The sequence below is a fragment of the Hippocampus bargibanti genome, linkage group LG10, assembly GCF_051943395.1.
Source record: "Hippocampus bargibanti isolate YZ-2025 linkage group LG10, ASM5194339v1, whole genome shotgun sequence".
Taxonomy (NCBI): Eukaryota; Metazoa; Chordata; class Actinopteri; order Syngnathiformes; family Syngnathidae; genus Hippocampus; species Hippocampus bargibanti.
Window position 1 is genome coordinate 16552907 of NC_142743.1, and position 25509 is coordinate 16578415.

Genomic DNA, 25509 nt, shown 5'->3' on the forward strand with positions numbered 1-25509 from the left:
GTACAATGGACGATGAGATCACGCAACAGTTCTCCTGCTGCCATCTATAAACAGTACAATTGATGAATCGGGAGTCTGTCGGTGGATTTTCCTTCAACTATTCCATTCTATAAGGACAACAACAATTTTAGAGGTTGCCGGTCATTGCGCCACTTCCGTTACAATGCAGTGTTTTACTCTTCAAGTGTCTCATTTCGAAGCGTTGAGGGGATATTTGGTAAAACAAACAATAGGGCCATTACAATGAGCACAACACTTTTGTCTTATTGATGATGTATGTTTGCACGTTGGAGTTTCTTTAGAAAGTGGTCAAATGACTCAGAGGAAACCATGTTATGTATTTCTCTCTCTAGGTCTGCCTGACGTCCTGCAGTAGTTTGTTTATCTCATGGACCAGCTCGCTCGCATCTATGGCGGTGTCTTGGCGGTTCTCGCCACGTTTGACAGTTTGGTAGAACACACCGTCAAAATCATCTTCCTCATAGTTCTCTGGAATTTCTTCCATAGCAGGGAGCCATTTGAGGTGTGGGGGCTGTCCGTTGGTGGAGGTGGAGGATGACGGAGGGGCTGGCGAAACGTGGTTGTTCGCCAAACATCCGTTTCCTGGATTTAGATAATGAGTATTGGCAGCCCATGTGGCCACACCCGACGGGTAAGCAGGACCCTTCCCACCTGGTAACAAGCCTCTACGACTATCCTGAGGAACGGCGTTGTTGATCTGGTTACCAGATATGTTGCCAGTGCGTCCGCTTCCTTTCTCGCCAGTTGACGATGATGATGCTAGGCTTGTTTCAGTGCACTCACTATAGGAGTCCATATTTGGAGGTAGGAGCCGCTGGAAGACGCTGTTCATCTCCGTGAGGAGCGAGCCGGCCCCTCCTGCATGTGTACACGTATCGCTTCCTCCTGCAGCAGCGACTCTCGCAGGCCCTGCCTCATCACTACCTAGCTCTTTGCCAAAAGTGGAGAAACTCTTGAGTTGTTCTGACTCTTCCGAGGACTGGTCATCATCAATTTGGGGTTGCTGGGAAGACTCTTCCCCGGGGATATACATGTTGTTGCGGTAATCTGAGGAGGATGTTGGAGAGGTGACGGGAGGCATCCAGCACTGGTCAGAGTGTCCCAGGACCCGGCATTCATCCGTGCACAGCCTCATGGCTAGGGGAAAACAACAATGACAAACATCAGGAGCTTATTCAACAAATAAAATGGTGTCCTCGTGACCTATATGGTGCATAAATAGGAAAACCAATATATAAACAAGTGCTCACTGCCAAATTAGTAAAGTCAAATAAATCCGAACTGAAAGTATGACTTTGTAGTCATCTTGAAAACGTGCAAAATGTTGGACTGACATGAAGACATGCTATTCAAAATCTGCAGCAATTCAATTGTGTGTGTGTGTGTGTGTGTGTGTGTGTGTGTGTGCGTGTGTGTATGCGTGCGTGTGTGCTTGCATGTGTGTGTTTGGAATGAAAAGCGGAAATAATGTATTATAATGTATCATTTTGGAATATTAATTTATAATGCCTGTTCAATATTTCATAAGGTGGTTCTGTCTTATTCTTAAACCACAGCTGGGTAATTGTTTCCTCTTCTTTTTTTCTCTGCGGCCTTTCATATTTCGATCAGAATGAGCACAGTGGTGCTATTTACAGGCAACGATGGGAATATTGCGACAGATAAAAAAAAAAAATCAGGAGATAAAAAAATGATTAATTGCTAGATTCCATCCATCTGGCATCAAAGGGGCAGACAAATTCATATCTGACTCATCTTTCTATCATATTACCCACATCTATGACATATTCAGAGTGAAGCTGTAATTGCCTTGCTTGAAATTAAATCTATTGAAGAGAAACCAGAGCACTACCCATTTCTGCACGTTTGTAAAAACAAACGTGCATATTTCATATTGCCACCAAAAAAAGGAAGATGGAGAGTGGAAGTCAACTAAATTGACAGACATTAGTGTCCACCACTCTTTATACATCACAATTAAGATGTACAGCAAAAAGACGTGTTTACGGCGAAGCTCTCAGGGTGGCTGCGGGTGAGAGAGGGACAGTGAATGAGAGAATAACATCATTCTAAAAGCAATTACTGTGAATTCTCTTCAGTTCAAACATGAAAGTGCAACACTGTCACTCAAAAGTGGAGGCGGAGGTGGGGGTGGGCTGTGATGAGGGGAAATAAAATGGAGGAAAGGGGGTGGGGGGGACAACACCCTGAGACGCATAGCGATGAGTGACAAGCAACTCATCTCTGCTCCGGGGAGGATTTTACAGACACGACTCTGGGCATAGATAACGCACATGGACACACACTCACGCACGCACACACACACACACACACACACGCACACACAGCCCGGCACACTGTAACCTCTTTCGGTGTGATAACAAGCGAGGAAATAGAGTCTATGTGGAAAAATGGGCATAGTACAATGGGTCTGTGTTTTCAGTGTGTTGAATGGCTGTACAGGCATATGGACTATTAGTTGGCTCAGGCCTGACCTGTCCATCGCTCTAAAAATTGTCAGATGGCATGTCCACAAAATTGCAAGGGGCATTGCAGAAGAAGCAACTCAATTCAGTTCACTTCCACAATAATGTTACGCCTGCAGAGGAAGTTTGTCAGCTTTCTTTGTGACTTTATTTGTTTCCTACTTCTATGGTTGACAACCGACATCTCCGGACAAGTTGTGTCCATAATTTGTAAAATCGCTTCAAATGACTTCTACTGAGCGTATATTACAAATTTTCCACCGCATGTAGCTATATTTTACGTTTTAAGACTCGCGCTGAATATTCCGGAAGTCTGGAGTTGGTGACGAGTCCTCACCCTACGTCACTGAAGGAACGCTCCTGACTGAGAAAGGACATACCTTGCATCACCTCAATGCATTTTGCGGTACTTTGTTTGGTCTGAAAACTTCGTGTTGATCCGTGTTGATGGCAAAATTAGAAGATAAACACATAAATAACGCAATGGTGAATCGTTGTATATTACACCGAGACAATTCTTTGATATTCGTTGACAAAAATTCCAAGCTGAAAAATAAAACTACTTCCAACGGAGCTCTGCCGCCATCTTCTGCATTTTCTGTGACACTACACATCGGTCTTGATCCATCAAAATGAACCAGAAGACCTTCTTTAATCGATTGCAAACATTTATACTTTCCTCTTCAGAACTATTTGAATCATATTCATAACTGGAGGTGCAACAAGAAAGCATATTCTCCCAATCTGAAGCCATTGTTTTGATTCTAAAGCAAGGCAATCGTCTTGGCGTGACGTCACGAACTGGGTGCAGGCGGGACTTTCTGAAAATGCCCAATTCGCAGCTCAATTTTTTGCAGAATTTGGACACTTTAAGTCATTTTTATTGGTGTTTTGCATTTGAATAAAAATATCATACTGCGTGTTTTGGGTATTTTAGATGCTATAAAACGTTTTTATGATGTCAGTTAAGAAACAAAAAAGTGACGTCGGTTGTCCTTTAAGTTATTTTGTTTTGATGATGGGCACCATGAATAGTTATTACTCTAAAGATAGTTTTTTTTTTAAATCATGCTTCACATAATTTAATACATTTCATTTTTAACCGCCTTTATAAACTCTCAAGTTCACTTTACAGTCAAAGGATAAGCTTTTCTTTGGGTGAGCAGCGGCAGCCACGCCCGCGTTCACTCAACCCGGAAGTAACTCGGATAGAATTGTAAGACAGATAGATAGAAAGCTAGCTAGCAAGCCAATCGATAGATAATAGCTAGCTAGATAGATAGCTAGCCAACCAGCCAAATAGCTATTGTACGGTATTACAGAAAAGACAAAGAGATGGTCAATGGTGATCAATAAATCTGTGTCACACCTTAAAATACTTGAAATCTGCTTTGATGAGTTAAAATTATCCATTCAACTGAGTTTCATCCGTATCTGATGCACGTTGCAAGTGGCAGCAATTGAAATTCAATATGGAATATACCATCCCACATGTTAGGATGTCCATCAATATTGTGTGTCTCTGTCATCTTGTCTTTGCATGAAGGATTGCTTCAAGTCTACATTTTCCTTCTGTTCTGGTGTCATATTTGAAAAACTTATTCAAAATACATTTAGCCAATCTCTGCATATGAAACTCCAAGAGGCTGAAATAATCTCTTCATCACTTTTTGCTTGACAAAATTAATTGGAGTTTTGAAAGTGGTCTCAGGCATGAGGAGCATGTGAGGTTGCTGGACATCTGCGGCTCAGGAGAGCAGAGGAAACCAAACAGTTGCAAGAAGACACGGGCTGAGGAAAATTATCAGAATTCGTGTGTTACATCAAGGTATCTTACCTGGATGAAGGTGATGGTGCATTTCGAGATGTATCAGGTCAGAAAAGCCTTCCCCCAGAAGCAGCCTATCTACGGGGGACTCTCTTCCCATTTCACAATCACTGTCCCCCGCCTCGCTGTCCCCACGTCCGCTGTCCTTCAGGCTGAACTTGTCCATGTCTTGTAATGCATACCTAGATAGAACCATGACAAAAACTGCAAGTTCAATGCTTGAAAAAAAATTAAAATTGATGCCTACTTATGTTTTATGAAACATTTTAAGTAGTCAAAACATTTGTTCCTACTATTAAATCTCCAAATTTTCCATTCATCCATTTTTTTAATATGCTTTTTAATGATTTTTTTCATTATTTTAATACACAGGCATTTGGAGCCTATGTTGTCCTATTTCTACTTCCTAAAATCCGGTCTAATATGTAAATATGTGACAACACCAATTGAACACGGATAAGTCAATCAAGTGATATGAAAAAGTAAAAACATTCCATTTTCCAAATTTGTTCCAGGAGCAATTGGGACATTTTGACAAGTGAGCTGAATATTTTGGAAAGTGAATGGCACTGGTATGTATGTTGACATTTGGAATATGTAAAAGAAGACAAACTATGCAACATGTTGTTGAAGACGTCACACATATGTAAACCAAAGACAACAAAGTGTTTTTTTTAAAGTGAATAAAAATATATATGCAGTGATGGGGCCGAGGGATTACCTGTAGCTGCGAGAGTATTTGTTGCCACGGAAACTGGGTCTGGGTTGGTACTGGCCCTGATGGAGCATGGACAGAAGCTGTGAGACTTGCTGTATCCAAAAAAAAAAAAAAAAAAAAAAAAAAATAGGGGCAAAAGGAAAAGGTTTGGGGTGGTAAATAAAGGTGACAGACAGAAAGAGAGAGTGCGAGAGAGTGGGGGAGAGAGAAAGAGTGAGAGACAAGACAGAAGACAAAAACATGGATGAGTACACAAAATGGTGAGGCTGCTCAATATGACACAAAATGGATGGTGTTAAAACGGAACAAAAAAAGGCGTAGGGGGGCCTGCTCATTGAGAGACTGAACCTCGGTGAATTCGGAGACAGATGACTGAGGGTTAACACTGATTTGGACATGGCATAAACAAAGTAAACACAGAGAGAGGGCTGTAACTATCAATAACACTTAATGAAAGTGATTTCAAAACTAGAAACAAAATGTTGTGTTTTCATGTGTTTTTGTGTGCATGTGCTTGTGTTTGTGCGTTTGTGTGTTTGAGTGTATGTTTGTGTGTGTGAATGTGTGAGCCAGCATGTGTGAGCATGCACTCACCTCCACCTGTGGAGTTGTATGTGCCAGTTCCAAGGCAAAGCTCTCTGGAATGTGATTGGATGAGATTGTCACCAGGCTGTTCAGGGATTGACGGCTGTGGTGATTCTGTGTGCTCCCAATCTGGGCTCGGTCACAGGGGGGAGTAGCTGAAGGCGAACGGTGATGGGATCTGATTGGTAGGGTACCGTTCACAGTGGGAACAAGGGTGATGTCTCCTTTGTGGATCTGCCGTGAGGGCTTCCTGGGGTGGTGCTGGTGGGTCGACTCAGCAACCCGGCAGTTATAAGATTGCCTTGTCTCCTTTTTCTCTCTGTTGCAGAGAGCAGCAAACACCACCATGATTACCAGCAGCACGGCACAGATGGTGCCCAGGGAGATGATGATAATCAGCGATGCATCAAGTGGAGACTCCCCTCGGTCCATCAGTTGGACATGATTCTCCATATTCTCATAAAGGTTGATCCTTAGAACTGCTTTGGCACTGAGGCTCTCACTTCCTTGATCCCTCACCACAACAGTTATCTCTGCATGCTCATGAGGGAAGCTCTCCAGACTGGCATTGGCATGAATTTCACAAGTTCTTGGACCCACAATGAAGAAGCCTTCTTCATTGCCACTGACGATGGAGCAAACAAGCTCGGAATTGATCCCTGTATCACGGTCCGTTGCCCTGACCACAGTCACGAGATGTCCAGCTTCAGTGAACTTTGACAGTGAAACATCAGCACTAAAGTTCCACAGCTGGGGGACTACAATCACTGGAGGATTGTCATTCTCATCCTGGATGTTTACAACAATGGTGGCATTGCTTAGGAGTGGCGGATTTCCAGCATCTTTGGCTTGCACAGTAAAGGAGAGGCGACTCACGTCCTCCCTGTCAAATGTGCGCAGTGCATAGACAGCGCCATTCGAGGGGTCAATGGTCACATATGTTGAAATGGAGCTCCCGTGAATTAAGCTCTCCAGGATGGAGTAGGTCACCTGTCCATTGACATCCAGATCGGGGTCTGTTGCCAAGATAGAGGTCAAATATGCCCCCGGAGCATTGTTCTCAGATTTAGTGATCTCAAATGATCCCTTCTCAAAATGTGGATGGTTATCGTTTTCATCAGTGACATGCACAGTGAAGTGTTTGACTGTGGAGAGGCTCGGAGTGCCTCGGTCTTCTGCCACAACTGTCAGACTGAACTCTGACCTCTTCTCTCGGTCCAGAGACACATTCGTAAGAATCATGTAGTTATTTTCATATGTTTTCTGGAGTTTAAAATAACCTTGACCGTGAAGTTTACACTCCACCTCACCATTCAAACCAGAGTCCAAGTCCTCCACCCTTACTAAAGCTACAAATGTGTCTAGCGGAGCAGCCTCTGATACATAAGCTGCATCTCCGTTGCCCTGCGAAGACATTATATTGATGCTAATGTCTGGTTTGTTGTCATTGACATCAACCATCTTGACCAAGATCTTGCAGTGAGCTGGCATGGAGTTTGGTCCCATATCTTGTGCTTGCACATCAATGTCATAGGAATTAGCAGTCTCATAGTCTACACGGGCAATGAGGGTCAGATGACCACTGTCGGGGTTAATTCGGAATGTCTCCATGATTTTGGGGGAAACGTGACTGCTGAACGAATAGACTATTTTGGCATTCATCCCATCATCTGCGTCAGTGGCGTTTAAGTCAATTAACAGTGTTCCAACAGGTGCATTTTCCGGAAGGTTTATCACATACGAGGACTTGTCAAAAACGGGGCTATTGTCGTTTGAATCGGCAACACTGATCTTAAGCAGAGTGGTACCGGTTCGGGAGAGAACACCCCTATCAAAAGCCGTGTACTTCAGTTCATAACTGGAGAGCACCTCCCGATCCAGCTCTCGGAGTACCACCAGTTCAGCATATTTTGCCCCATCGGTTCTGGACAGTATTTCAATATTAAAAACATCGTTGGGCTCTAAAGCATAACTGTACAAGGAGTTTTCGCCAACGTCTGGGTCTGTGGCGCTGTCCAATGGAATGCGCGCTCCGACGGACGCGCTCTCGGATATTTCAATTGGGATGATGGCACGGGAAAACTGAGGCGCGTTGTCGTTGATGTCCAATACTTCCACATCAACATGAAAAAGCTGCAGGTGTTCCGTGGGTAACGTGAGCACGTCAAATTGGATGGAGCAGTTGAGATTCTTTTCACAAAGTTTTTCTCGATCGATTCTGGACTTGACACTTATTTCTCCGTCCTGTTCGTGCACTGTGAGAAAGGATGAACTCCCTCTTTGCATGGCTCGGAAGCGGAGCAACACAGAGGTTGGAAGTTTAGCCAGAACATCCGCGACATCGTCTTTTAAACGAGCAATAACAGTGCCGACCTTCTGTTCCTCAAAAATCTTATATCGCAATGTCTTACCGGTGGCATGAGGCGCTGACAGTGAGAAAACGACGAACAGTGCCCACATTCTCATTTCAAGGAGTCTTGTCATTATGTCCTCTTGTGGTCAAAATCAAGCAAAAGGGATCTCCAAAATGTTGAGGCGGTCACTTCCAGATTTGAATTAGGCTACTGGAGGGGGCGCTCCGAGTTGCATTGCTCATCAATCTTGACAAAAAAAAACATTCATCGGAACACTGGCTGAGTTGCATCAATTTAGATTAAAAAAGACCCCAAGTACGCTTATGGATCTGTTGCACCCATCGATCGCGAATGAGTGTGCGGCTCTGTCTGGAGCTCCCCTCCCTTCTTGCGCCGTTCGCATTTCGCTCTCTTCCACTCGCTGTCTCTCTCTCTCTCTCTCTCTCTCTCTCTCTCTCTCTCTCTCTCTCTCTCTCTCGCTCTATTTCTGTTTCCCTCACCCTCACTAAGGCGTATTTAGACTGAGGCTCACTCAAAAGTACCCGCCTCAACTAGCGTTACATTAGCTTCTTCTTGAGTCTAATACTTCCTTGGGGGGCACAAGAGGGGATGCGAGGAAATAAGAGAAAGGAGGCGCCATGCTGGGGTTTACACAGTAACAAAACCACCCCAGCATCCACCACCTCCACCTGAATGACAAGCTCTAAATTAAAGCTTTCTAAGAATACATCCATTCCTAGTTTTTTTTACACTGTGACATTTTGACTGACCAATAAAACCACAGGAGGACCAAGTAGTCACACTTTAGTTATGTTTCCCTCATTGGAAAGGAACAACAAGCTTTGTCTTAATTTCCAAAACAAAAACAAAAAAACAACCAAATAAGCATGGCCAATATAATCGTGACAAGATTAATTTCTTAGATTTGCTTGGGGAACGTCATAGCTCAGCCATGAGCGAATGTCTCCGAATGACTGCCTATAAGAAAGTTTTGGAAGGTCTGTGCAGGCACAGTACGGTTTTCTCATCTAAAGTTGCGATCCCCACATGGCCCTCTCTCCTTTTGTTCTCCCTATTCATAGGGTTTTTACTGCCTATTATACTTTCGCATCACCTGTGTTTGAGAGTTGAAGGCTGTTAAGCTGTGTGGCAAATCGTATTAGAGTGGCGTCTAATGGATATATTTAAATTTTGGATCACGTTGTGGAACACTTTTAGTCTCGTGCAAAAATCTATTCATCAACACTCAAAACTCCCAAACTGGATGGACTTACGATAATGCATACAGCATTCATTCATTTAATTTGTGGCCCGCTTTATCCTCACTAGGGTTGGGGGGGATGCTGGAGCTTATCCTACCCGTCTTTGGGCAGTAGTCAGAGGACATCCTGAACCCTTTGACCATCACAGAAGATAAAGCACAATTCAGAAAAAAAGTGTTATTAAAAATCCCCATTGTGAAATTCACTGAGAGATGGGGTGAGAAACCTTGGACAAATTTGCACAAAGGGCACCCTGCATTCTGGATACCATCGAGGCGGTATGTTTGGCACCAGATGCCAACAACTAGAGCCGACAAAACAAGACTTCAGCGTAGCCTCGAGCCCGCACAAAAAATGTGAGGAAATTAACTGTCGTGGAGGATTTTAAAACACCAAGCAGAGATACAAGAACCATTTACATATTTTGTTCATATTTGCTATTGCTTTTAAAGCACATTTTTGGTGCAATTTATCTGGACTTAAGTTGCCTGTGACCAGTGACAGTAAAACTTGCATTCAAACAAAACTAAAGATGATTTTCTGGAAGGTACAATATAAACAGGAGCACCACTTAAATTTGTGGAAATGTGCATATTTAACCATCAGTCAAATACGTATGTAGCAATGCTATATTATAGCATATGTGCATTGTGTATTATGTATGCAAAAGGTACATCACTTTAGTAGCAGGTATCACAACAAAACAAACCTGTGACCATGAAACACCGGTCAATTGGTTTGAAATATATGTTGTTTTTAGTTAGAGACTGAATGTCTATTCAACACCAGAGCCTACGTCTGTCTGCATAGCATTAGCATTCATTCCCTTTTGTGCCCATTATTCAGCTTAGCGCGTTTTGTATTTAAACAGGTTTGATGCAGGCGCCCAAAATTTCCATGGTTCAAAATGCTCACAATGCAGTAATGCAATTACTTCTCGCGTCCCAGAGAAACTAATCACATTTGAGGAACAAAGTCAGCTCTTGGGTTGATATGAAAGAAGATGGCAAAAGAAAGGGACCGAATTAGAGGGGGGATGGATGTTAAACCATGTGCAGAATAAAACAATTAATGTATGGAGGGGCGCATCATCTAAGTAAAAAAGCAGATGGAGGCTTAATACGTTTAGGCACGCTGCATAACCAGGGGAACCGAACAAACAAAACCCATTTGATGCGTTGGAACAGCAATAATTAGGTTAAACATACGTATTTATCTTCTGCAGCAGGTGCAGATTTGTTATATTTAATAAAATATTTATGTGGGGCTCAGACATCCCATACGCAGAAATGCATACATCACAGACCATGTCGTGGTCACGCCACCAACATTTGTAGTATTAAACTGATAACTGGTGCTCGTATAGTGTGATCTTTGTGTTGGACCTCCTCAACCCCCAACCCAAAGACAGACCCTGCACCCCATTCCAGATTGAAGTTGAGAGGAATGCTGTTGTCCACGCATGTGTGCATGATGCTGGTGCTTTCCCTGTAGAGGCACGCGAGCATCTGTCGCCTCGTCTGCCCACTCATTGTCACATATTCAATTAGCAGCGATTTTGTGGATTCCTTTTCCAGAGGGGCGGAGTAGACATTATGTTGGTTTGCTTTCACTCGTGCTGAAGAGAGAAGTTTCCCAACCCATATACCCCATTAAACACCCCCCACGCACACACGCACGCGCACACACGCACTAACAAACACACACACACACACACACACACACACACACACACACACACACACACACACACACACTCGCACACACACACACACACACACACACACACACACACACACACTGCAGCAATTGTTATTCATTAGAGCATGGCGCCTACCCCCTCTCAGCTTTAGTTTCATTGGGGGTCCATAGAGCTTTATTGCTTTATGACTCGTTGGCCACCATATAGAGTGTATGTGCGTTCAGACATAACAAAGTGCACAACCTTGTTCTTATTCACAGTGCACACCCTGAGCGCAGCATACTGCAAGCGGTGTCAACAGTTGGGTGACAAATTTATAGCCCATGCAGAACTGCAAGACAAAGAAAGAATGTGTCCGATCACCTTTGAAGTGGGCCACGTCACTGTATCTGCGCTACTTGTCACTCAGCACCATATCCAATGAAAGGAACAGATTTTACTGGTTATGCTAGTTTGAGATCTATATACAGTAAAGTCTCGTTATATCGATATTCAAGGGAGTCCGAAAAAATATCGATATAACCGGGACTATCGATATATCCGACCCTGTTTGCATGTAATTTTCTCCGTGCGTGCATAGAAATAGTATCAATATAACCGGGACTATCGATATATCCGATATCGATATAACGAGACTTTACTCTATAAAATATTCATATCTTTTCTCTGCAACACCAGAGCAAAATGTGAGAAATATCATCCACCACTTAAATTATTTCATTGAATTGAATTATATTATTTCCTGTTGCATGTGATTGGAGGTTTAGAAATTTTTCCAGTCTGGCGATTATAATGAACTGCAGAATGGACTCAGTTTGCTGTTGTAGAGAATGCCTTACTGGCTATAGGAATAAAGTTACTAATAAAAGATATTATTGTGTTTTAGCCACACCGGAATCAAACACATGTACACTATTACTGTTAAAATAGCTCAATTACGATATTTGGGGTGAGGGTTGACTTTCTTACTCTACAACATAACGTCAAAATGAATTAATATCAATTGGTATTCTTCCAAACATATATCTGGTTGTTAAACATTTCTTTTTTTTTTCAAGATGAGTGTTTCCTCACAAAGTTACGTTAACAATTGAGAATGAGCATTAATTATCTAGTTTTTGATCCCTCACCTCAATGTCCTTTCTCTGGGATAAGAGTCACTGCGGCTTAACAGAGAAAACAGTTGTTTGTCACTTGAAAGCAAGAAACATCATAAATTATTGTGCTTTGCTGTGCCTGCCTTCTCCTGGGTAACTTGTCAATGGCACCGATTTGGTGTTTGTGTGTGATTGACATGTCAGTTTGTGGGGAACGGCATCATGCCCGATACGACGTCTGCTGACTGACAGCTAATTTTTGACCCAATGATTTGGGTTTAAGAAAGAGAAGTCGCTTAGCGTTGTGTTCCATCCAAACAGATTTGGATCCATTTCTTTGATTTCTTTGACGTAGCGAGTGTCAAGCGGGTAATCAAGACTGTCTATTTTTTTTTTAAAGGCAGCAATCATCTCAATGATATTTGTTTTGGACCCCCAACGAGAGTGTGTCATTTCGTGGAAATGGCATAAGCTGTTTTGTATGGATGTGATTTCAGACTGCATGCAAATCGCTTTTGACTGATGGATTCACAAAGCTGCATATTTTCTGGAGTGTGGTTTTGATGACAAACTTTTGATATATTCAATGTCTTTCCGCAGACTCAGAGGGGAAAAAAAATCTAACAGTTTTATGACTTACTTTTTCTTCATCTTTTTTGAAGTCAGAAATGTTAACAGTGCATTAGAGAAGTTTAACAAATAGCAGCGTAAGTCACGCACACAATATAGCTTAACTCAAACCAGAAATTGTTGATACAGACACACAGACACAAAGAAACAATGACAAAAAGACACACACACACACACACACACACACACACACACACACACACACACACACACACACACACACACACACACACACACACACACACACACACACACACACACACACACAAGAATAACAAGCTCCAGAGACTTGCTGGCAGGCAACAGACTGATGATGGGTGTGGGTTCACCGGGAAAGAAACAGGGCAAAGCAAAAGTACTGTTTTGTCTTAGTGACAGAAAGCCCTCTTTGTTTTCCCCCAGCTCAAATCCAACAACCTGGATTGATTAGAGGAAAGAACATGAGCTGTAACAACGCAGACTTATACTTTGGCTCCTCTGTTTCAATTCCGCTCATCTACTACATGTGCACGGCAGTGTTTGTGTATATCTATCAGAATCAAACAACACTTTGGAATGGGTAAGAGCCTCACAGGAATGTTACCGTAAATGGTTAAGTGTCTCCCAGTAACCCACATGTTGGTGGTGCACCAGATTTATCATTCTTGGGGTTCTGCAAAATAGCAGCTGTGGAATGGAGGTCTACATTTGACAATATTGTGAGCAAGATTGAAAGGAGAAAGGAAAAACAGTATAATGCACTTAGCCTCTGTTAATTGAAAAAAAAGTCCAACTGTAAAATACATCAGTGGAATACATTATTGGGAATAAGTGTGAAAAATTTGGCAGACGAAGTGAATATAGACAATCATTTGTTTACTGACGATTTTGTAAATGTGATGATTATTCTTCTGTGAAGGAATGCTTCGTATGGCGCTTCAAGTTTAAGAAGGGGATTTGTGGCAGAATCCAAACAGTGATCAACAAATGTTCATTCTTCTCAGCATGCAGTAAGCTACAGAAGTAGAGAAGGTATAGAGAGGAAAAAACATCTCTTGCAATTTATGGCTGATGACATAGAAAAGTGTGAAACAATATATGGGTTAAATGTTGGGCAATACGGGCAAGAAAAACAATTTGTTAGTTTGAAGATAGTCCCCAAAAATATAAATCTGCATTTGCTTTACAGAACCGTTATGGATCGACAGCATTTTTTAAACAACTCAATTTTCAATTGCTTTATAGGTCTTCTGCATCTTCTACGTCTTCATTATTTCAACATTTCATCCTGATTTGCAGCCAATCAGTGGACCCATTATTTTTTGTTTTGGTCCGTTGTGGGGACCGTATAGCTGTAATACGCGACATGATAGGATTTTATATCATAAAAGAAAGTTATTATGAATGATTATATATGTATGTATGGGATAGTGAAGCAATAGGAAGCACAATCCTCACACAGCGGATTAAAACAGGTGACTTTGGATAGGTGACTTTATATTATTATTATGACATTATATTCCCATTGCTTTCACTAAAACAAAATGAACTACGCCACACATGCATACGTGCAAGCCTACAAAAATCATCTTGTCATAGTTGCCATCATATTTTCTTTTGCAAGAAAATTGTAAACAATGTGTTAGTTTTTCATGCCCAAGAATATGGGCTTTTCAGAAAATGATGCTGAAATAACAGCCATCCATCCATTTCCCGTACCGCTTATTCCTCATTAGGGTCGCGGGGGTTGCTGGAGTCTATCCTAGCCATCTTCAGGCACTAGGTGGGGGACACCCTGAATTGGTTGCCAGCCAATCCCAGGGCACACAAAAACATACAACAGTCACTCACACACTCACACTAGGGACAACTTGTAGTGTTCAATCCTCCTGCCATGCATGTTTTTGGAATGTGGGAGGAAACCGGAGGACCCGGAGAAAAAACACGCGGGCCCGGGGAGAACATGCAAACTCCACATAGGGAGGCCAGAGCAGGACGTAAACTGGCGACCTCTGCACTGTGAAGCAGGCGAGCTAACCACTCAACTACCGGGCCACCCCTGAAATAACATATACTGTATATTAAAAATAACACACTTGTGTCTATGCAATTAGTTCTCCCATAAAAATGATTGTTTAATTTTGTCAAAGCAGGATGCAAATGTGAGTTATTTCTGCATATTAGCAGTCATGATGAAATGTGCAGATCTGCAAATCATCGGACTAGAGCTGACAAGTCGACATCACCCTTTTTCTTTTATTGAAGCCTCTTCTCAGCTAACAAGTAATAAATCAGGTCAAAGATTTTGCTGTACCTATGAAAAGGCTAATGTAAGAAGGTGATCATCATTTTAATTCTTGCAAATTCCAATAGCGCCATGCATAAAAAAGGAGGCAAAAGGCTCCCAGTGGCCTCATCAGCAGAGAAATTGCGCTCGGTGAACTTCACATTATAAAACTAGGGGTATACCTCAGTCCATATCTATTGGATTATGAGTACATAAAAACATAAAGATAAACACATCTGGTTGATTATCATGCCCTCTGTGGCTACTTCCTCCCTTTTGACTGCTGTTAAACAGGCATCCATCATAATTAGCCAAATGAATTCCTGCATGCAACACATCATCATCATCCCCATCAACACAAGCATTCATGCTTGATTGCTTTAACATACAGCAACAGCTACGCTACATTCGGCATCTCTCTCCCACACATTCACTCACCCTTCAGTAAACACATGACAAAGACAGTGATGGATGGTTGCTTCCATTTGGATTAAAAACAAGACAAGACATTGTGATCCACCCTGCTAATCAAAAATCAATAATACAACTTCTCACCTGCATGAAAACGGGAATAATGTGGTTAATGATTCTGTCTAGTTTAGCCTGAAGTAATGGAGAATATCTATTCAAAACATTGAAAAACTGTCAAACATGTCAGTGCAAGCCTTCTTGACTGTGCCTGGGAACTTAGTAAACCATGTTACACCACACCTGGTTCAGGTTGTCTGATTAACTAAGAAGGTTTTCTATTACATGTCCCTGACACCTGAACATTTGGTGTCAAATAGGAGATTTATCTTCAGACCAGTTAAAAGCAAGTCTAAGTTCTAGCACATGTCACGGAATGCGAGTGTGGCGGATTTGATCATGGTGAAGGCACAAAGATTGTAAGCTCTCTGGTCGTGTGAGGTGCATACCATTGTATTTCATTCATAAATATGACAACCCCGCTGAATCATTGCACAAATAAATTACATATATTCATTACTCTTATTATAATCTTCAACAAATAAAAAAAATCATCCTCTTGTCTGCGACACAGGTATAGATAAGTAGACAATCTCCAAGTGGCCAACACTGCGCTATCAAACATTATATCATATGCAAGTGGAAATAATATTTCCACTTCCTTTATAAAAATACTTTACACACCAGGATGGTCGCATGGACTTCAAAGTCAATTTAAGCTACTGACCGTATGGTTCTCCTGTGCTGACTTTTGAAGTAATGAGTGAAGTTGCTTTGATTGACCAGGAAGACAGTCATCTGTGTCCACCCCGACAATCGCGCAAAGGCCTATATAATACTGCACATGAAAAACAAAACAAAAGAAAAATCTACCCATGCACACATTGAAACCGCAGTCTGCGCTGAGCACAAAAATAGAGCATACGTGTAATAGTGGTGATGACTCCTACAGTGTCAAAGCCACACCTAGTCATGTTTGGAACAAACGCCACCACCACCTTGTTGGCTAAAGAAACCACTGCTCTGACCGCTGAGCTTAGACTCTGGCTGCTTACTCAGACCCCAGCACCCTATTTTAAGAGTGCAAGAGGTAATGTTTTACAAATGTACATTGACACTGTGCAAGCTGTTTCAAAGAAAATTAGTCTTGGGACATAACTGCATTTTTGAATTGGTAAACATTCAAACAGACACTTAAATCTCATTGAAAGTGTTCTCAGAGTTGTGAAAACAGTTATAATTGCAAAGTGGAAATCAGCGGGTTTTTTTTGTTTTTTATTTTTTTTTTATCCTTGAATGCCGTGAATCCAGCATGCCGGGCAGCGTAAACTGTGGATCAGTTGTGAGTTGAACCCATGTTTGTAATGTGGTTGAGCGCAGCCTGCTGACCTACAATTTGGCTAAACTGTGCTCATCCACAATTTGGGAGTGTTTACAGCCAACTTCAAAGAACGTGGCTCCTCTTATTTGCTTTATATGTGCCACAACTGACAGTCTCAATAGGGACAAGGAGGATGATGCGTCATTGCAGTTATCCGTGCAATACTCGTGCAGTGGTGTGACAACAGACATTGTGAATGGGTCTACAGAATGAGATGGTGATAACGGCTGCCAACTTAAAAAAAAATATGGAGAGTCCAGTATATGTCTGCCTGTGCTCAAATTCACCAAAATCACGTTAGACTGCAGTACTTCTGACAGTATTTAGATGTGGTCTAAGCAGGTGGAATTTAAGACTAACCAAATTATCACTGTCCTGCATGCACCTCCAAAGACAAACCATCGATATACCTGAATGCCCAGCTTGGGGGAGTCCAGTCTACTGAATTGACAAAAACACACAGCAAGACTTGTGGTCGCAGGAAATTAATGATCCGCCACATTGGGACTCCAGTGACAGATGCAATATTTTTGAAAATAGGGCCGTGTTCTGCCAAGTGTTATGGTACTGTAGTATAATTAATATATTTAATGGATTCATGCAAGTGCTATATTATATTTAGCACAGGCTATCATTCATTCATTCATTCATTCATTCATTCATTCATTTGGTCATTTTCCAGTGATTTATTTATTTATTTATATCAGATTTGTTTGTCAGCAAAATGTACAAGTTCCAGTTTTTGGTGGGCCAAAAAAAGATGAGTGTGTATACTGTCTTCCATACAGTGTTGTTGATTGCATCTCTTCTTTTCCTTGGGTTTGCTGCAAACACCCATTCTAAAAAAAAGTAACATTTTGCTCTTATTTCATCATTTCATTTTGGCCCACCATTTATTTTTCTTTATCTTCACTCTTGTTCACAAACTCCATTGCTGACAATTCTCTACTGTGTTCTGCATGCTGGAGAGGTGAGCGTGGGTTTCACAAGTCTACTGTGTGTGTGTGTGTGTGTGTGTGTGTGTGTGTGCGTGTGTGTGTGTGTGTGTGTGTGTGTGTGTGTGTGTGTGTGTGTGTGTGTGTGCGTGCGTGTCTGTGCGTGTGCGTGTGTGTGTGTGTGTGTGTGTGCGTGCGTGTGTGTGTGTGTGTGTGTGTGTGTGTGTGTGTGTGTGTGTGTGTGTGTGTGTGTGTGTGTGTGTGTGTGTGTGTGTGTGTGTGTGTGTCTATCACTTTCCAATTAGCTTGTGTACCTGCTTCTGGCTGTGCAGGAGATAAGATCGAGCAGATACCACCAAGCAGCTGTTATCTCTGTTTCCTGCTGTCACACATGAACCGACATACACCATCATAGGAAGCATGTGTGTCAGCACACAATTTGTAGCGGATACTAGCTTCCAGCACAGATCCACCGAAGAGATAGCTGCAGTAGCTAAGGAGTGGACAAGTGTTATAATGAATGCATACGGGACTTTCACACATTGTCAACTAGGCGTGCCTAAAGTTTGCATGGCTTCAAGTGCTTGCCAGCCTCTGTTTTGCAATTTTGCATGCTTCCACAAATCCTCTTTTGTGTGAGAGTAGCGAAAATGCGCCGAAAACCTTTGAGTATGTTTGTACGTGTGTGTTTGAATGTTTGCTGGTGGCAGCGCGGTGGCCAATGTGTTGACCCCGTGACCTACCCAGACTGGTGAATAATAAAAGCCTATTCAGACACTCACAGAGTGACAGCGTGAAAGGAGCAGCCATGCAGGGTGGTGTGAAGGAAAAAGGATGAGGGGGAGTGGTGGGAGGGTATGAGAGAGAAAGTGTGCTAGTGTGTGTGTGTGTGTGTGCGTGCGTGTTTGTGTGTGTGTGTCTGGGTGGTGTCTTTGTGGGAGGTATGAAACTCATTATTTCTCTTGAGTTGTTCTCTCATTACTCCAAACCAGTCTCTTGACTGCATACGGGACTGTCACACATTGTCAACTAGCCGTTTCTTCGCAACACAAGCTTCTTTCATTTTTTTTTTTTTTTACAACCCAATTCATTTCATCATCCGACCCTTCGGAACCCTTTTTTCCCCTCTTGTTTCATCTGTTTCCTACTTCCATCTATTAATTGACTCAGCCCTAACAGCCTCCTTCCCTGTCACTTTCTCTTCCAATATCCTTATTTCTACTCTTTTTGGTCTGCATCCCCCTCATTCCGCCCTCCTATCTCGTCTCTCAACTCCTCCCTTTTTGTCTCATTAGTGAATCTGCCTACTTAGGAGGTGATTATACCGTTTCAGCCCTTACTGTCACACAGAATGTTACATAAATGTGACCTGTGATCCATGGCAATATGTCTACATCTGCGCTCCGACATACAGTACATAATGTAAATGTTATGTTCGTTCAAAGATATGACTATGGCTAAAAGCTAAACCGTCAGCAGCTGTGTCTCAACATAAAGTGCTTGCAACCATCTGCTGCATATGTTATATGTAATTTCACAAAATGAACATCCCTGTTTGAACTAAAAAGGAGTAGGGAAGCAAGGAAAACGAAAAGGAGGATATTAATTTTCTAATTTTGTTTTTTTATTTATTCTACGCATGATTCATCTTCATTTTTTCATGTCTGCCATTTGAGTTATTGAAAATTTCACAGGAAATGTGAAGAGATATTTGTGGAAATGTTCTTCAGGGGAAAAAGAAAAGTTGTGGGCGTTGAAAAGAATTTAGTTGATTTACCATTTCTCTTGAATAATATAATCTTTTTATTTTCCTTTTTCCCAAGTGAATATGTCGCTGGTGCAGGGAATATTCATTTCCGCATATTTATTCCTTTTACCGTTTCTGATCATCCCCCAACTTCTCCACCAAATACTCAATGAGCTACCATCAAAACACATGACACTAACACTGGCTGGCCACATTCTAGTATGAATGTCTGATTTCTAATCTCACGCAATAGCAATAAGACTGGCTATGAGTTTGTGACAGAGGGTGGAGATTATGTTGCAGGACATACACCTGGTATGTGCTGGCACGCTTCCTGCCATGGGTGGAACAAAAGGACCCACAAAGACACACCAAGGAAAAAGAGAGTGTGTGGAACTTTGCATTACATTTCAAGTGTCGTTCAGTAACAAAAGCAAGAGAGCCATGACAAACACGCCAGCCTCAAGCAAGTGCTCGTTGCCGAGGAGTAACGTTTTTTTATGGGCTATGGCTGGATGATGTCGCTTAGTGTAAATATTTCATAGAAAATTAACTCATTATTGAACTATGACATTTTAGCAGTAGTATTCTTTCCTTTTTTCCAATTGTACGTTTAGCTGGACATCGAAACGTCGGGATGATTTTGGCACTTGTTTCTGTTGGCTGTGTGTCTTTGTAGGGGATGGAAACTCAGAGGCAATCTTGCACGATGTCAGCAATTAGGCCCACTCTCACCTTCAGGTTGAAAGGCTAAGGGCCAATGAGAGACGAATAGTTCATGTTTTGGCATCTGATGATATCGGGCCTGACTGAAATAGGGCACCAGGCTCATCCTGCTGTGTACTCATACACATCATGAGACACGCATTATTTCGTGTAGATAGAGTAAAGGCTGGTTTGTTTGGATGACTAAAACTCCCTTTCATTTTTGAGAAGAGAGAAAAGTCAAATTCATTCTTCAGAAGAGTCAACTACATCAATCAGTGCTGCCATTTTGAGGTTATTTTATTTTTTACACGACTGAAAAAACATCTAGTATATATATATATATATATATATATATATATATATATATATATATATATATATATATATATATATATATATATATATATATATATATATATATATATATATATATATATATATATATATATATATATATGGCAATATGAAGCTAACAGAAAAACACTGATTTTTAAGTACCTGATGATTCCATTTTTTTATTCGACAGGTTGCGATGTCATTTGATATTGAATCCGTAAAAAGTAAGAACACATAAACCAGTGGCAGACCAAATGAGCCTGCAAGGCCATCTCTGTTATTTTTTATCTTTGTCTGTTGTGGTTAGGTATATGTGTGAATTCTGTCTTATCATTCAGTAAGGAATTGGATGCAATCTCCACGTCGGTCTCCCTTAAGTGTATACACTTCCAATCATGCTAAATTACATTTGGCATATGTTTGATGATCCATAAAATAACAAGAAGGACCCATTCTTTGTGTATTAAAGTATGCTGGAAAAATGATGCATTAATACCATTGCTTTGACAGTTAACCTTTTAAAAGATAGAAGCAACCCATTTCATCGATTCACACTGTATTTTGAGAGAAACAACACATTGCAATGTGATGATAGAAATAACACCTCCAAACCATGCGGAGGATGGATGATGATGATGACATGACGCTGATGGAGACAGGGACAACTACGCTGCAACTTTTGAAATTGGATGGATGGACAATGACAGAATGATCACAATGTTGTCATAACAACACATCTACTGTTGGAGAATGACCAATGAAGATAAAGCTACTTTGCACAACACTCCATCAAGTGTGCACCCATTGTGTCCCAATCACCAGCTCTTCTCATTACTCTTCATCCGGCCATTGGATTTGATGGCGGAACGAACCCTCCTTCTGCGACTCTGTATTTTCAATACCTTACGAAGACAGCAATCTATTTCATCAAATAGACCCTGCCCAGCGAACTGGATTTTCAACTGCTTTGATGCCGCACACCCAAAAAAAAAAAACCTCTGACGCCTCTTTTCTATCTTTTGTCAGTCCTTCACTACTCATGCCATATGGCAAGTGAGAAGGATCCAGTGTGAGGTTGTGCATGTGTGTGTGTGTGCGTGTGTGTGTGTGTGTGTGTGTGTGTGTGTGTGTGTGTGTGTGTGTGTGTGTGTGTGTGTGTGTGTGTGTGTGTGTGTGTGTGTGTGTTTGTGCGCGTGTATGTGCCTGTGTGGGAAGGGTAAGCTGAGGGGTCAAAAGAGGGTTACAGGAGGCTGACCCACTGACAAAGACTCCCCACTCCATAAGTGATGTCCATGAATATATCGGGGCAAGTTGCCTCAATGAGAGAGCAGAAGCTATGGAGAAGTTGTCTCCAGAGGGATGAACGAGGGGAAGGAGAGGGGTGGTGCGGAGATCTGAATGAAAGGTCATTAGTGATATGAATGTCGGAGGGGCTAAAGAAAGAGAGAAAACAAGGGGTCACTGACACACAGGCTTATAAATTAAGAACATTTGAAAAATAAGCAAAAACGTGTACTTGCAAAAGAAATCCAAATAATGGGATAATCAGTAAGTTTGGAGCTTTGAGCTACTTCTTTTACATTCTGCGTTTGGGCAGCATAAGAGGTGATCCAGTTTACACGTGGACCAACAATAAGCTAGCAGGTTCCTCGGTGTGATGAATAGCCTCTCAGGGTTCACGATGTGTGTGTGTGTGCATAAGAGTGTATTTCCCAGCTGGACGCTTCTCTAGGGGAACAACCGGCCATGGGAGTCGAGAGAGTCCCACTAACCCCATCTGACAGCCCAAGTTCGGTGCACACAATGAAGGGCCACGTCAGGGACTGCTGTAGCGACTGGGACTTTCATCAGAACTGTTTATTTGATTCATAGTTGTATTCATTGGTAAAAAAAGAAAAGAAAATACATAGGATCACGAAAATAATTAGTCCCCCTTCAAGACATGTATTGACTTATATGGCCACAAAAATGGGGAAAAACAGTTGGTGTCACTTATTCAAATCATTTTAACTCAAGGCACACATAGAAAATATGACACAGTGATGATTAAGCTAATCGGCTCCTTAAACATGATGTATTTTTCAGTTTAATATTATAGATTTTGCATAGACTCCCTCACTGGCTATATAATATCATCCCAAAAATTTCATTGGGCAAATGACATATATTTCCAAGCAGCAAGCGTAGTAGGGTAAACATCTTTTGGTCACCGCAGAAGAAAATTGTCATACATTAATTGCTTTATAAATTAAAAAAATATACATATTTATTTTTTTGTTAATTATATCCAGCCATCCGTATTCTGATATGCTCTTCCACATAAGGGTCTCGGTTAATTTTGGAGCCTATTTCAGCTATCATTGGACAGTAAGTAAGATCCACCTTCAAATTGTTGCCAGCCATGCACCCGCAGGGCCCACATTGACAGAAACCATTCACGCTCACACTCACACCTCAGGTCATTTAAGATTGTACCATTTCGCTTGTCATGCATGTTTTTGCAATGTGGGAGGAAACTGGAGTACCCAGAGCAAATCCACACAGATGCGGCGAGAACATGCAAACTCTCGATGGGAAGGCTGGAGCCGGAATAAACCCTAAACCTCTGAACTGTGAGGTCGACACGCTAACCAGTAAACTACTGTGTTGCCCAATGCATACACATATTAACTATTTACCACAACACTGGGGACTGAATCTCTGTCATTTCAATGCCTCAAATCTTTCTATCACAAAAAGAATGGATTTGGTGTAAAAAGGAAATAGTCATTTCTGAATCAATTTTCTTTTTGGCTCTTATATCCTTGAGCAATTGCTAGTACACATAGATTAGCATTCTTTGGAATTGAATGCAGGTCATTTTGATATTGTGATACTAAACTTTTGAAAAATGCAAAAAAAACATGATTTTGAAAGCTCATTCTGATATGCCATTTCGTGTTGGCACAAAAAGCAATGTGAAAAAGCAAGAAGCACAAAGCTGGGAAAATGGGTCAAAGTAACAAAATGATAACACCGGGGAATACTTCCAGTTTTTGCACCTAATACCCCAATGCGGCCATCGCCAAGGTTAGTCGAGAATGGTCGTACTATTACACGGTGTTGCATAAGGCTGATAAACCGACATCGAGACAAATTCACCACGCCAACAGGACTGCCTGCTCAGTATGTGTGTTGTTAGTTGGCAGTAGCTCTGGGATGTGTGTGAAAGTGCTACAAGATGTTCTGTTTATGATGAGACATTGGAGAATGAGATAAATATGTCAATTGCTTTGTCATCTCATGGCTGTGTGTCTGTTGAGAAGGGTGCACTGTGTCTTTATGCTGATTTCATTGAATATAGAGGTTTTCAAAATCATAACAGAAAAAGAGGGGGTCAAACAAAGACCCCTTTCACGTTCTCAAACTTGGCTCTTCTTTGGTACCTCCTTCTCAGCCTGCCTTCCTCTTTACATCCTAGCTGAGCACCCACCTTATATTCCAAAAATAATAATATATAATCTAACACTGTTTTTATTTGGAAATTGTGTTTTGGCGGTCTCGCTCCATTATATTTATTTAGCGCCACATTTCCTTACCGTAGCTCTGCTTGCCTATCTATTTACCCTCTTACTGCATGGCGCGCACACAAAACACACACACACACACGCACACACACACACACACACACACACACACACACACACACACACACACACACACACACACACACGCACACACACACACGCACACACACACACACACACACACACACACACACACACACACACGCACGCACACACACACACACACACACACACACACACACACACACACACACACACACACACACACACACACACACACACACACACACACACACACACACACACACACACACACACACACACACACACACACACACACACACACACACACACACACACACACATACCCCTCCCTCACATCTGTTTCCGTGGCCATGTACCATGAATAGGAACCAGTGCCCTCCTCCCGATTATTAGCACGGCACAGCTTTCTGACTGCCCACCTTCATGACTTCTTGTGCCTTTTGTCCGGCAAACTTACTTTACCGCGTACAATGTCCGACGTTGATTAAAAGAAAACTGGGTAGCTACTCGCAATGTTGCCTTGATGAAGCGTTTGCAAATAAAGATGCTATTGTTATGGCCATTTGTATCATAATGGCCACAACTGTGGTATTTGTCGGTTGTGCAGAGGAGCTTGCAAAAGTTTTCATCAAAGTGACAGAATATTCTAATTAATGACAAGCACAATTATTTGAAATGGTTATTATTACACCATTATTTGTGATGTATTTAAACAAATTAAATTTGCCCAATAAACATTTGATGTTCAACATATACAAAACCAGAGTAAGTAGCGCGTAGTGTTGCTTATAATCTTAATTGAACCTCATTTCATTAAATGGGGTTGATAAGTCTTTTGACGAAATAAACTGTTAAAATGTAGTTGCGAGCATAGAATTGCCTAAAATGTCTCATTAAAATGAATAATTTAAGGAATTAAATCCACAACTCCGGATGATTAATTATTCATTAATGAATCACTTGACACTTATATCGTTATATTGGGTTAGATCGCTCTCCTCAGCTTTCCTGCTGGATCCAAAAATTATTTGTGCTGGTTAATTCAAGGCTCCAAATTGCCCCGGCATGTGAACAAAGGAATGAATTGTTGTTTGCCTTTGCATGCATTTTGCCTTTGTCAGTGGCAAGAAAGCATGGATGAATGGGTGGATGGATAGAAGGTTGCTGGATTGATCGAGGCATATTTCATGATGTTTGTTGTGTGTGTGTGTGTGTGTGTGTGTGTGAGTGTGTGTGTGTGTGTGTGTGTGTGTGTGTGTGTGTGTGTGTGTGTGTGTGTGTGTGTGTGTGTGTGTGTGTTTAATAAAAGTCAACAACGATGGGATGACTGTACTTCAAGGAGAATAAAGAAGAAAATGAACACTTGGTTGCGAG

At 41.6% G+C, this 25509-nt stretch overlaps 1 protein-coding gene and 1 long non-coding RNA gene across 3 annotated transcripts in view; one reads left to right on the top strand and one right to left on the bottom strand.

Annotated features, from left to right (window-relative positions):
* Window positions 1-8520, bottom strand: part of pcdh18a (protocadherin 18a) — an 8902-nt gene extending 382 nt beyond the window's left edge. The window contains exons 1-4 of one of the 2 annotated variants that reach the window (XM_089006789.1): window positions 5648-8520; window positions 5057-5145; window positions 4345-4517; window positions 1-1158 (exon numbers count right to left, since the gene is read on the bottom strand). The exon at window positions 1-1158 is cut by the window's left edge and continues 382 nt beyond it. In XM_089006789.1, the coding sequence (XP_088862915.1) occupies window positions 350-1158; window positions 4345-4517; window positions 5057-5145; window positions 5648-8122 (3546 nt within the window). In that variant the 5' untranslated portion in view covers window positions 8123-8520 and the 3' untranslated portion in view covers window positions 1-349. The remainder of the gene's footprint in view (window positions 1159-4344; window positions 4518-5056; window positions 5146-5647) is intronic. The other variant, XM_089006790.1, reaches the window with a different exon arrangement.
* Window positions 1-25509, top strand: part of LOC148892681 (uncharacterized) — a 184177-nt gene that overhangs the window by 74953 nt on the left and 83715 nt on the right. The gene's annotated exons all lie outside the window — the stretch shown is intronic.